The following is a 12830-nucleotide window of genomic DNA, read 5'->3' as shown; positions in this document are numbered from 1 at the left end:
CTCTTTTATGATAAGGGTTCAAGACATGGTAGCTGTGAGAAATTTCATAGCATAGTGTAGAGGGCATGGATTTGGAGTTTGAATTTTGACTTCAGTGTTCTGGTAACCATGCCTTTGAGCAAGTCATTTAACCTCTGAATCTTAGTTTAAAGACATCTGTGAACATCTGTAAAATGGGAGTAGCAATTCATATCTTTCAATAATTTTAATAATAAAAGCAAATTATGTAAAATGTCTAATATAATGCTTAGGAGATTATAGCTACTCAATAAATGGTAATTTTCTCTAAGGAACGAGAAGGTTAATCATTGAGAGTATGTATGGGACTTATTCTTCCCTAGCAGCCTTCTTCATTTGCATTCTAGAAAGACTGCTGTGTGGGAAGAGAAAGCATTTTTCTTCACTGTTCTGCAAGGAAGGTTAGGTTATGCTTATGAGAACGTGTTTTATTTGTTCATTCCTATTCTGAGGTGCTTCCTTTTAAAAGAGTAAGTTAACTCCACGGTTACTGCAGAACACTTAATGATTTACTGTAATTCAAGTTGTTAGCTTGAAAGATCCCAGGGGCCAGAGTTCTGGAGCATAGACTTGTGTCAAGTTCTGAGGTTTGAAAGCAGTACCTTTGGAATAGGCTGGAAGTGGTTAGAACCTATTGGCTGGCTGTAGTAGGTTGAGGTTCTCTAACTTCATCAACAGGCCACCAAATGTTACACATAGTACTATTAATTGGTAGTATTTGGCTATAGCAAACCAAATCAAGCTAGCTTAATTAAAAAGATGGCTTTATCATAAGGAACTAGGGTGCCTCATAAATTCCAAAATAGGTTGGTAAACCAAGCCTGGATCATGTACTAAGCCTAGAAAATCATCTGTAATTTTTCTGTGTCTCACCCCACTATGTTGTATCTGCTTCATTCTTCTCCCTGCAAACTTGCTTCCTTTGCTTCTCTGTTTCACATGGTGGGTGGAAGACACTGATCCTACAGTTCCCAAAGGTAAAAACAATTTACAGGAGATTTATTTGTCTCCCAATATCAACATTAAACTTCTAGGAAATAACTTATGGCCCGTTTGGGGTTCGTAGCCCTCACCAGCCCAGTTGGCTGTGGCCTGAAGGGGGTGTGTTCCAAATTGTACAAATGGCTATGGACCCACTGCTGTACTGCAGTGAGAGGGGTGAGGAACAGCCCCTAGTAAAAGGATACCAGGCAGACAACCTAGTAATTCAGTTTAGTCATTAACATTAATTTTAGGAATCACTTAGAACTATTGAAAAATACCAAAAAATATAAAGAACAAAATCGAAAAAGTATCCACAGTCCTACCATCCAGTGATGTATTCCTTCATCTTTTTTTCTATACCTGTTTTTGGTATGGTTAGATTATATTACTATATTTTTATATATATATATATATTTTTTGTGGGGGGAAGTCATTAGTATGTTTTTATATTTTTAAGTTAATATTATATAAACATTTTCTTATGATGTTAAAATTATTTATAGATTTCACTTTTAATGATTATATAATATTTTGGCCTTATGCGTTTACCATAATATATAAACTGTTTTCCTATTGCCAGATATTTCAGTTGTGATAAACGTTTTTCTAAATAAAACTTTTATTTATTTATTTAAAATCAGTGTCTTTAGGGATAAGGGGCCAGAAATATACTGGATTAAAGGGTTATGAACATTAAAAAAAAAAAAGACTTGATATTTATTGCTAAATTGCTTTTTAGAAAGGTTGTTCAAATTTGAACTGTTTCCTTCCAGCAATGTATGAGAATGCCTGGTTCACTGCAGCCTTGCCAACTAGAATGGTGTCTTTAAAAAAGGAAACAAAGAGAAATCAACTTACTAATTTTATGGCAAATAAATGAAAGGCTTGTGATTGTATTTTCACATCTTATGTTGATCTTTTGCTTTCAGGAACCCTGGGTAGAAAGCGTTTATATGTTAAAATGTTTTCTGTTGATTATGTCTTTGCTGGAACTGCCCACATTTGAGACTCCTTGGTTGGTAGAGATAGTAAGAGAGTCCCATAAATAGGGGCTCAGAAAAACATTCACTGTGGGGCAGATTGCTTAGTCTTTACCTAGGTTGTAAAGCCTTTAGGATTAGATGATAACTGGTTTCTGGCATCACTGCAATTATAGGGAATTATGGGACAGTCATCTTGATGGCTGTCCAGCAGGGAGGTGAGGGGTAGTATATTGATGTGGTCACTACTTTTCAGGGTCTGATCCTTAATTTTCAGTTTCAGTAACTGAGATTTCTTACCCAGAAATGACCAGATTATGTGGAGCTTTGAGAACTGACTTTGAGTAACCAAATTTCAAGCTGATATGTACACCAAATGTCAGTTTGTTAATTTATTATGAAAGAGAGACATTTTCAGTGACCAGAATACTCAGGTCTACCATCTCCTATACCTTTTTCTAGGATGAAGGAATCTGGAAGGCTGAAATAACAATTAGAAAATAGAAATTTTAAGGGATGATTCAACTAGTCTGTGGAAAGACCTGATAAACTACTGGTACCTGAGAATGGAGGACGTTTCTGTGATGACCAGATGATTTATCTATTCACTTGCATTTCTAGGCCGTGGATTGAGCTGTTGCAAACTGTCCCTTTTCCATTAACATATTATTTGTTCAGGCAGACTGCAATGTCTTCATTAGGCCATAGCTTCCTTAGTGAAAGTTACATTCCTGTCATGCTTCTCTGTTTACCTTGATTAGATTTGGATATTCTAATCACATTTTGTTTACTTGGTTTGCTCTGTTATTTTCATATTCTGAAAGAACCTTACTTTACCCCTGTGTTTAGATTATTGCCATGGAGGTGTACGTTTAGAAATTAGAAAATGATTTGGGGAAATGAAGACATTCTCGGGAATTCTGTGTTGAAATGGTTAGGAAGATCATTTCTGTAAACAATGTAACTAGTGGTTAGAACATGGATTTTGGAGTCAGAAAGGTCCAGGCTCCACTTTGAACAACTCTGTGATTTTGGGTGGATTATTTAACCTGTCAAAGTCTCACTTTCCTCATTTCTAAAATAATACCTTATGCTTCAGAAGATTCTTGTGAGGATTAAAGGAGATAACACATGTGAAGTGATTAGCATAGGCTTGGCGCGTTATAGGTGTGTAATAATTTAAAAAAAATTACATTGGGAAATGTGGAGATATGTTTAGCATTGGGTAGAGATGGAGGTATCTTATAGCTTATTGGTACCTTGATTGCTTCTGAAGCCAGTGGCTTAGTTGACCGTCATTCCAACAAGGTAAAATTCTGTTAAATGGACACCAGGTGTCAGTATTTACCTTTTTTTTTTTTTTTTTGAGACATCAGGAATAAAACAGTGTTTTGTCACCACTGAGTTCAAACCAATAGTCAGGTGAAGTATTTATTGCTGTTGTATTTTAGTCCTTTTGACAGTCTTTTTCAACTCTCATTTTTCATAATGACTACATTCCCAGTCATTGTACAGCTTTATCTTCCCTTTGACTGAAGGCTCATCTAGGCTGTTCCTGTATTTTAGTATATTTCATCATTTACCTGAGTGGTGGAGAGGTGCCTAACTTGCTTATTAGGTTATTTATATCCTGCTAGGAGACCCTGAAAACTTCAGCCAGTAGCTTTACATCTATTGGAAGAAGCCTCACAGTCAAGGCACTTCCTCAGAAGTACCCCTAAGGCAGCAGTAGCTGATTTTTCCACACTGTCCTGTGCATCTACATTTAATGAGTTAACATTTGTACCAACTCTACTATTAATCAAAGAAAATAATCTTTTTCTTATCCAGTCTCTATCTGTTATGTTTTTTAAAAGATATCTCTGTAGCCAGATATTAAACTCATAGTGCAGATTTGTAACAAAAGGAATCTTTATAATCATTTCTTTTGAATATCCTGTTATGGCTTGGTTATGCCATGAGAACTTCTTTCATGTTGCAGTTTTTCCCAACTCAGTATTTTCATTGAGAACTGGACTTTCCTCTATATTTCCTCCTTCTACAACAAAAGCTTCATAATTGCTTTTCTGAAGTCATAATTTGTTTGACTTACCAATTAATATTTGTATGTCATATTTTACACAGTACATCATATATATTATCTTAATTCTCAACAGTAACACTCTGTGAAGCAATTGTTAGTACCATTTTAAGATGAGCAAACATTCAAATATGACTTTCCCAGGATTACAAAATTAATAGGTAATTTACCTGTGATTTAAATCCCAGTGTTCTGACTCAACAGGATATACTCTTTTTACTTAAACTTAGTGACTTATGTAAAATGATTTATTCTTATTTCTAATTGTTGAGTGATAATGTTGAAAAATTAAATTGTTTTTAGAAAGGAAGAGAAACTAGTTCATCTGTGCCTATATATTTAGGATATTACATATTTCTTTGCAGTCTTCCCAAGGGCTATTTGTCGAAACTTCTGAAGAAGGAAACCCTGTACCTGCCTCACAAAGGTAAGATTATATGTTGTTATAGGTCTGAATTCTCCTCTGATAGTACCAGAATAAAAGAGATGAGCCACATGAGTGAGACTGTACAGGAACAGCTTGCCAGGAATCTTTCAGCTCTTTTATATGCACAGACTGGGAGAAATCATCATCTCCTAGTTCTCAAATATGCATCTCATAGAAGCCTAGAATATTAAGGTGGAGAATATCTTAGAGTTTACTTGTCTAGTCCCGCCATCTAGGCACAAATCCCATCTACACTATTCCTGAAAAGTGGTTATATCCTGCTACTCTCCTAACCAACTACACTAGCTCCCTATGCCAATTTGAAGACTCTAGACTGATTTCTTTATGGTCCTTCTGGTCCTTTCTCTGCTTTCTCTTTTTGTTCCCTCTGCTTATACTTATTTTATCTGCATATCCAAACTGTATGAATCTTTTAAGCCTGCTCTTAAGATTTACATCCTCTCTGAAGCCTTTATATTATTGAGGCCACATGGAACCTGTTATCACCCTGACTCCGTGTCCTTTGCCACTTTTAATCTGGTTGTATCTCATCTTTTCCTTAAATGATTGTATTTGTATTATCTCCTCAGTTATTCTTGTTGATTGGTGGTGTTACTTTAGTTTTCTGACTTTAATAGAGGTTGATTGGTTACAAACCGTACTATTAACTGGATCAGGCCTCCAATTACTTTTCCCTTTTACGGGCAGTTTACCACTGGGGATTACTCAAGAGCCTAATTTTGTGTTAACTGGCCTTCATCTCCCAAACGGAAGTTGAGGCCCAATTGCTATTTGCTGTAATTTAGTTGGTGGTTTTTGGTTAAGTTGTTAGTACTAGGTAGTTCTTCCTGAGCTAAAGAACATGGCTTTGGTTTGATTCTCCTGCTGTTAAGACAGTTTTGAAAGTGGTTTTAACTGGAGTAGGCCTTCTGCTTCCTATAGGCCTCTCTGCTTTGTTGTGGTGAGCCTTGTGCAGAGCAGATGTAGGTTTTAATAAATGATTATATGCTTTGTCACCAGGAGAGAGTTGGAATTGCAGGCAATGTGGTTTGACTTCAAATTGATTAGCCCATTTTATAAATGTCAGCAAATTGTTTTGTGATAGACTCTTTGAATAGAGCCCTAATGTTACATGCAGAGTAAACTGTATCTGGCTTGGGTTATAACAAATGCTATGAGGTGTTTTATTTAGAGGGAGAAATCACTTGTGGTTTCTTAGCAGGATTTAGTTATTTATCATGAATCAGTGGTGGTTATTCTCTCTTCTTTGTTGTTCTTGGTTGATGTGAGGATTTGTGTTTTTAAGCGTCCTCTTGCATACTTGATCAAACTAATTGTAAAGCTCTGTGAAGCATGAGGAAGCTAGCTCAGATGCTCAGCTCTCTTAGCCATGTGTTTCTGTGTCAGGAAGAGATTGTACGCTATGAACAGGCAGGGTAAACCAGAAGGTTGGATGAGGGGAGCCATTCATAATTATGTTTTTCTCAGAAGAGATACTCAGCTGGGTTGGGCAGATTTTTGCTGTAGGCAGTTTGGATTTGTATCTTATTTTTGTTGCTGGGAGAGCAACATCTTGAAATAAAGAGGAAATTTAACTGCAAGGTGAGGGGAGAGCTATTGTGTTGTCAGGAGAGTCTCCATGTCTTCTCTTATGAGTTTACAAACGTCTAGCTTTCAGAAGGCTGAGATGGAGGCTATAAAACACTTTTGACATCCTTATATTGGAGTGGATTTTTTGTCTTCTGTTGTGTTCATAGATAGTCCTTACCCTTCAACCTTCCTTTCTGAAAACTCCAGAAGGGGGTTCTTTTCATTCAGTGATTTCACTGGGACTAAAGTTGTAAGCATGTTTATTTTCCCTATTTCTGGCCTGAAGTTTTCACTGCTGATTCCTTGCTTCCCTGTTGTGCTTTTGTGTATTGGACAGCAGGTATTAGATTACCTGTGGCTTTGTGAATGACTCACCATTGCTTTTGGCCCTGTGTTCTGATTTATTTTACTGGGAATTCACTTGGGTTTTTTTGTTTTTTTTTTGTTTCTTGGTTTTGTTTGTTTGTTTGTTTTTAGCATTCCTACTTTGACCTGTAAAAGAAGCTCGGTCCTTAGGCCAGAGAGTTCTGCAGAGGAAATCATTGTGTGTCCTGGTAAGTAGCCCATTGAGATTTTACTGAGTTTGTAATCCCTAGCTGTCTACCTTTTTGTGCCTATTAATTTTGCTGACTTTGTCAACCACTCTCAGGAGGTTTATGTGTGACTGATGTGTATGTATGTGTTCACACACATACGTATATACATACACACACTTTTTAAATGGACATTGGCTCTGCTTCTCACATTTTCTCTTCTTGGAGATATTTTAGTTTGAAATTAACATGGCCTTTTGTCTGCTTGTTTGCTTACCAGCCTCATCAGAGATGGCAGCAAAACATTATGAATAGCAGAGGACTTTATGTTTTGGTTTATGGGTTTTCAAAGTTGAATTGTCCTCAAATCTACCTGTTATTAAGCAGTTTTTTCCCTGAGGCTTTTACTAGTTAGTTTTACATTACCATTCATGGGGTCTATTGCATAGAGAGTCCAGAAATTAATTGAATTTTGTGCATAAATTTCTGTCATTGACTTATTTTTAATCTCAGAAAATATACTTAACCTGGTTAAGTACCTTACTTCATTTTTTGTTAATAATAGAGATGAAAAGACATGGGTGCTTTGCTTAAGGTATGAGAGAACTTCACATGAAAGTTGCACATGAATAGGTTTGCTACACAAAATAATTCAAAATGAGCTAAGTACCCACTAAGGGAACTCTTGAATTGAATCATTGTATAATATGAAGAATTATTTTATGATATTAATCACTGCTTTCTAAGGAATCTATTTTAGCTTAAATTTTCCTATTTTGGCTTTTCTTAAAAGTGGGGCCTATTATCAGTAACCTCATTCATGTGAAATTGAGGGACTTCCTCTTAATGTTTGAATGTTTGGACAGCAGGTGTGGGACAAATGTTACCATAAGTCACATCTCATTTTCCCTTAGGTGGCATATAACCTGTCAGGATCAGAGAGACTCGTAGTTTTCTTATTTTGGTTTCTTTCATGTTTTGCCAGAGATACATACTTAATTACAGGGTTTTCCTAGACTAATTTGTAAACTATTTTTAAACATTTGGCAGCATACTGTAAAGGTCTTTCTTTACTTACTTTTAAAGTTTAACTATGTTTTTTTTTAATTGAAAGTGGTTTCTTAATTCATCTGAAATTTATTTGGATTACTGCCTAATGATACCCACTAAGAGACCTCACTGCCAAGTGCTCTGATTTTGGCAGGAGCACTCAGGAATGCTGTGTGTTATCTTTGTGAAAATATAGCGTTACTCCCTCTCCATATGAGACAACTGACATGCTATCCTGCTGGGAAGTCACTCAGTAAGTTTAGAATGATGACATGTGATGTCACCCTGGGATCTTGCAGGAGGAACCTGCAAATACATAATATTGAAATCTCGAATGTGAGGAAAGTTAACGAAAGAGGAAAAATCAAGCCTTTCATGACTGAGGTTAGATAACTTTTATGATCATGACTTACTGTCATTAGTCTGCTAATTAAGTCCAACTGTGTGCGGATATAAACCACTTCTAAATGAGATTGTAAAAGGTTTTCCTAACATTACTGTTCCTTTTGCTAAGAAAGTATAACTACTTCTCCATGGAGCCAGACTCCTGAGTGTCTTTTTAACTATATAATTTAGAAGCTATGTATAAAAATTTGTCCTAAATGGTGAAACACAGATTAAGTATAGTAGTCCATCTTACGTATTTTGTTTTGTCTCATATTTCTGACAGTTCCAGGGGTCTGATAGTCAAACTTAGAATATCATCTTAGTGAAGAAGCAGGATTACAGCCTTATGCCCACATTGTGCATAGTACTAGCATTATTTATTTCTGCAGAGCTAATACCCTCTTAATTTGTCTCTATAGTTGAACATTTCAGCCATTCACAAAAAGCTTAATTAAAGACTTTATTGTTACAGTATTACAAGCAGTGAGCAACTCTTACTTTCTAATAGACTGAATGTCTTTTTTGGTAATATCTCTCAGGGGACTTTGATAAAGAAGATTTTGAAGTTATGCACTGTAAGCCTTTTTCCAACAAGGGTGGTATAAAATCTGTGTGTTTGTGTATCCAGTTTTCAAAGAATTGTGATGTATTAAAATATGGTTAACACTAGAAATGGATTTCATCATTCTTGGATGACTGAGAAGATACCTCAGTATCTTTCAGCTACATTATTTGCTGAGCATTGGCCACTCATTGTATTTGGGAAGCTCAGAAATACCAGTTAGATATATAGTGCATATAGTGTAGATAACAGGTAACTTACTGGATTGTGTTCACAGATAAATTTCTTTTCCAGATTTATTGTCCTTCTTTGAAATATAGTTACTATTCTTATATTAAGTGAAAGGTTTCTAGACCAGAGGTTGGCAGACTTTTTCTGTAAAAGACGAGATGGTAAGTATCTTAGGCTTTGTGGACCATACAGTCTGTGGAAACTACTCAGCTCTGCTATTTTAACTCAAAAGCAACCACAGACTGTATAAAGAATGAATGTGGTTCTGTTCCAATGAAACTGTATTTTCAAAAACAGGCAACTAGCTGGATTTGGCCCATGAACTATAGTTTGCTGATACCTGAACTAGACTGTGAGGGATCCCATCTTACATCTCCATATTGCTAGTAGCCTGTACAGTGTCTGGAACTTCTTCCATAAATATTTGCTGCATTAATTTTGAATGAGTAGATGGTGCTTAAAGAATAATTAAAGAAAGGCCTATTTTTGTTGAGCATGTATTTTTATTAATGCTTTCAATTTTTGTCTTCTCTAATCATCACTTTAACCTCAGAATTAGCACTGACAGTGTTTTGTTTTCTATCAGAATAAATATACTTTAAAACTAGAACCATGCTGGAAAGAAGCCAAGTGGATTAACTGATGAATGAATAAACAAATTGTGATATATCTTAACAGTGGAATACTACTCAGCAGTAAAAAGGAATGAACTACTGATATATCTAATAACATGGATGCTTCTCAAACACATTATACTAAGTGAAAGAAATCAGACACAAAGATGACACAGTGTACTATTTCATTTTCATTTATATGACATTCTAGGAAAGGCAAAACTTTGGGAACATAAAGTAGATTGGTCATTGCAGGGAGCCAAGTGGGAGGGAGAATTAATTGTGGGGGGTATATGAGAACTTTTGGGGATGCAAGAAATGTTTTTTATTTTGACTGTGGTGATTGTTACGTGGTATAATTGATACCATGTATAGATTGTACACATTTGTCAAAACTCACCATACTGTAAATTGAAAATTGGTGAACTCTGTTGCATAAAAATTATGCTTCAGTAAAGCTTTAAGAAGAAAGAAGCTAGATCTATATTCCCACTGCAGTATTCTCATACCGTAAGTTTTAGGGGAGATAGGTGTTTGTTTTTTAAATTATGAAAATACAAAAGGAAACTTAATGAAGTTTTAATTTTTTAAATTACAGAAACACAGCTAAGTTCCCCTGAAACTTTTGACCTTGAAAAAGAAGACTTTCCAGGCAGCAGAGAGACCCCAGGTGAAGTAAGAATAATGGCAGATAAGGAGGTGAATATTATTTATAACCTTCCTCAGTGTTTTCTTTCTACTGGTAGTCCTCTCTCTGATGCAATATTGACCTTGGATGAAAAGATGTAGGTGACAGAGGCTTAGGCTTCTTTTTGATGCTGCTGTTCGCTGATATTTGTGGATGCTCTAAATAGTCTTAGAAATTTCCATTAAAAGAAGTTAGAGATACTGTTGTTTTTAAGTTGTTGAGCAATCACTTGTTGTAAGTCACCTATTAGAAAGATAGAATCTGGGCATTTTATGTGCACAGTGATAGTATCATAATGGGTTTGGACTTTTGCCCTTGGAATTTGTGTATAGGGTCATTTGTTCTAAAATTTGTTTATTGGAAGTCGGAAGGTTGTGCAAGGAGCTTGAGCATTGGAATTAGAAGACATGGCTTTGAAATCCCAACCCCACCAATTAACTTTGTGATCTTGGGCAAATTAATTAATTGTTTTATACATTTATTTGGCAAATATTATAATTTGTATACTGTGTGCTGGTCATTGTTTTAGAGTCTTAAGATATAAGGTAAATAAGAAAAAAACCAATCCCTGCCCTCAAAGGGAAACATAAACAGGTAGTTATAATGTGATCTGACAGATGTAATGTTAAAGAGATGCCTGGAGCATTGAGGGAGCATAGGAAAGGAATTTCAGTTTTCTGAATTTCAGTTCTTTATATCTAAAATAGAGACAAAAATAGCTTGTTTTGCTGGGTTTCTCTGAAGATTAAATTAGAGAATATAAAACACATAGGAGGGATTTGGCACAAGTAGAAGAATGCACGTGGAATTGCTTTGTAATATGTTGTGGCTGTTCAGTGATGTTAACTTACTAATGACAGAGAGTTGCTTGACAGTGTTTGAGGAATTGGGAATACCCTTGCCAGAATTGTAGTTTTTCTTGATTTGATTTCCTGCCATGGTCAGGTTCCTTTGGAAATAATGTTTTTGGAATATCTTGCCTAAGAGTTTCTCTTAGTTGGAGTCTCAGATATTCTGTACTCAGAAGAGTTAATAGCCCTTATTCGGAATGAAATACAGTTGACCCTTGAACAACAGGAGGGTTAGGGGTTCTGACTCTGTGCAGTTGAAAATCCTCATATAACTTATAGCAAGCCCTGTGGTTCCTCTCTATCTGCGGTTCCACGTCCTCGGATTCAGCCAGCCGCAGATCATTTAGTACTGTAGTCATTACTATTGAAAAACATTTATGTGTAAGTGGACCTGCACAGTTGTAGTCAGTTTTATCAGTTGATTTTTAAGTAACTGTGTTGAGAGTTGTACGATAAGAGGGGAACAAGCTAAATGCTTTTCTAAACTGCACATAAACCAGGTTGCAGACTGGTGGCAGAGTTGGTGATTGTAGGACATACTTTTATTTTCATTAGATCCATTTCTTGAGATGAAGTTTCTTTTCAGGCCAGAAGGTAAAGGCCAGCTTTTAAGGGATCATGATTTGGTGTCCAGGTATCTCTTTTGAGAAATACTTGTATAGTATTTTAAAAGAAGTAGAAGTAACTCTGCAGAGACCCAATCCCTAACTGCATAGTCCTCATAAAAGCTTCTTTGCTTGTATTTTTTCCTTTGTAGTTAATATTTAAATAGACCTTTTTTTATGGTGCTGGGAAAAAAAACTTAGTTAATATAGAAATGTTCAGAAACCTGGGTTGCCTATGAATGTGATTGGAAGTGGTCTTGTATTCACAATAAAACAATAATAGACAGACTGCTCCCTCTTGAATACTACGTTATTAGTTGAAGGTATCTTCTTTGCATTTTATAGAGTAACTCAAGACTACTTGCAAATTACAGGATATATTGATTTTTTTCCCCCTCTGCTCAAATGGCTTTACATTCACAAGACAACTTTTCCTTGTAAAATTTATGAACAGAGGAACCTGGGTTTGTGAGAAGGTCAGTGACAAAGCTTGGATTAAAAAATACCTAGAACTCCCAGACCCACTTGATTTTCCCCACATTCTGGAGAAGATTAATAGAAGCTGAGAGTCTCCGAATATCTGAAGAGTCAGCCTCCAGAAGCAAAGTGGAGTATTGCCACCACATGGTGGAATACTGAGAATTTTGATGCCACATAGGCCTGGGTTTCAGGCTAGACTGTCCATTTACTCACTTTGTGATCAGCAGGTTACTTTGCCTTTCCAAGCCTCAATTTCCTTTTCTGTAACGCTGGAGCTAGTGTTACCTCTGCCAGTTGGGTCCTTGTGAGGGATGTATATAGAAAATGCTTGGCCAAGCCTGGCATAGTATAGGAACTCAGCCATTCTTAGTTCCTTTCTCATCTTTCTTTTTTTTTCCATTTCTTTTTAAGTAAAAGGCGGGCATGTGTTGAAAACAACATTTTCGGCAGTTGAAGAAATTGTTTTACTTGGTATTTATTTAGATGGCCTGTTTCCCTCTCTGCTGGATTACATTCACAGGCAGTAAATTTTAGGGATGGCCTAAACTTAGAAACCAAAAGAAAAACAAACAAACAAAAGAAACACCCCAGTTGGCTCTGAGTTCATATTATCTACCAACTGCAGTTTTGGTCCTATTCTGTTCTTGTGCCAGAGGAGGGTTTATTTTTTCCTGTAGTAAGGCATAATGACAGCCAGGTGCTCCTTGCTCTTAAATGGAAGTGGTGGCTATGCAGGACAGCTTCGCATTG

At 36.1% G+C, this 12830-nt stretch overlaps 1 protein-coding gene across 4 annotated transcripts in view; it reads left to right on the top strand.

The window, feature by feature from the left end:
* UIMC1 (ubiquitin interaction motif containing 1) overlaps positions 1-12830 on the top strand; it is a 94328-nt gene that overhangs the window by 50638 nt on the left and 30860 nt on the right. For all 4 annotated transcript variants that reach the window (XM_064480125.1, XM_031437854.2, XM_064480124.1 and 1 more), the window contains 3 exons: positions 4428-4489; positions 6557-6633; positions 10055-10155. In XM_064480125.1, the coding sequence (XP_064336195.1) occupies positions 4428-4489; positions 6557-6633; positions 10055-10155 (240 nt within the window). The remainder of the gene's footprint in view (positions 1-4427; positions 4490-6556; positions 6634-10054; positions 10156-12830) is intronic.

Source organism: Camelus dromedarius, chromosome 27 (assembly GCF_036321535.1).
Source record: "Camelus dromedarius isolate mCamDro1 chromosome 27, mCamDro1.pat, whole genome shotgun sequence".
In the NCBI taxonomy this organism is placed as follows: domain Eukaryota; kingdom Metazoa; phylum Chordata; class Mammalia; order Artiodactyla; family Camelidae; genus Camelus; species Camelus dromedarius.
This window is presented reverse-complemented; position numbering and strand designations above follow the sequence as displayed.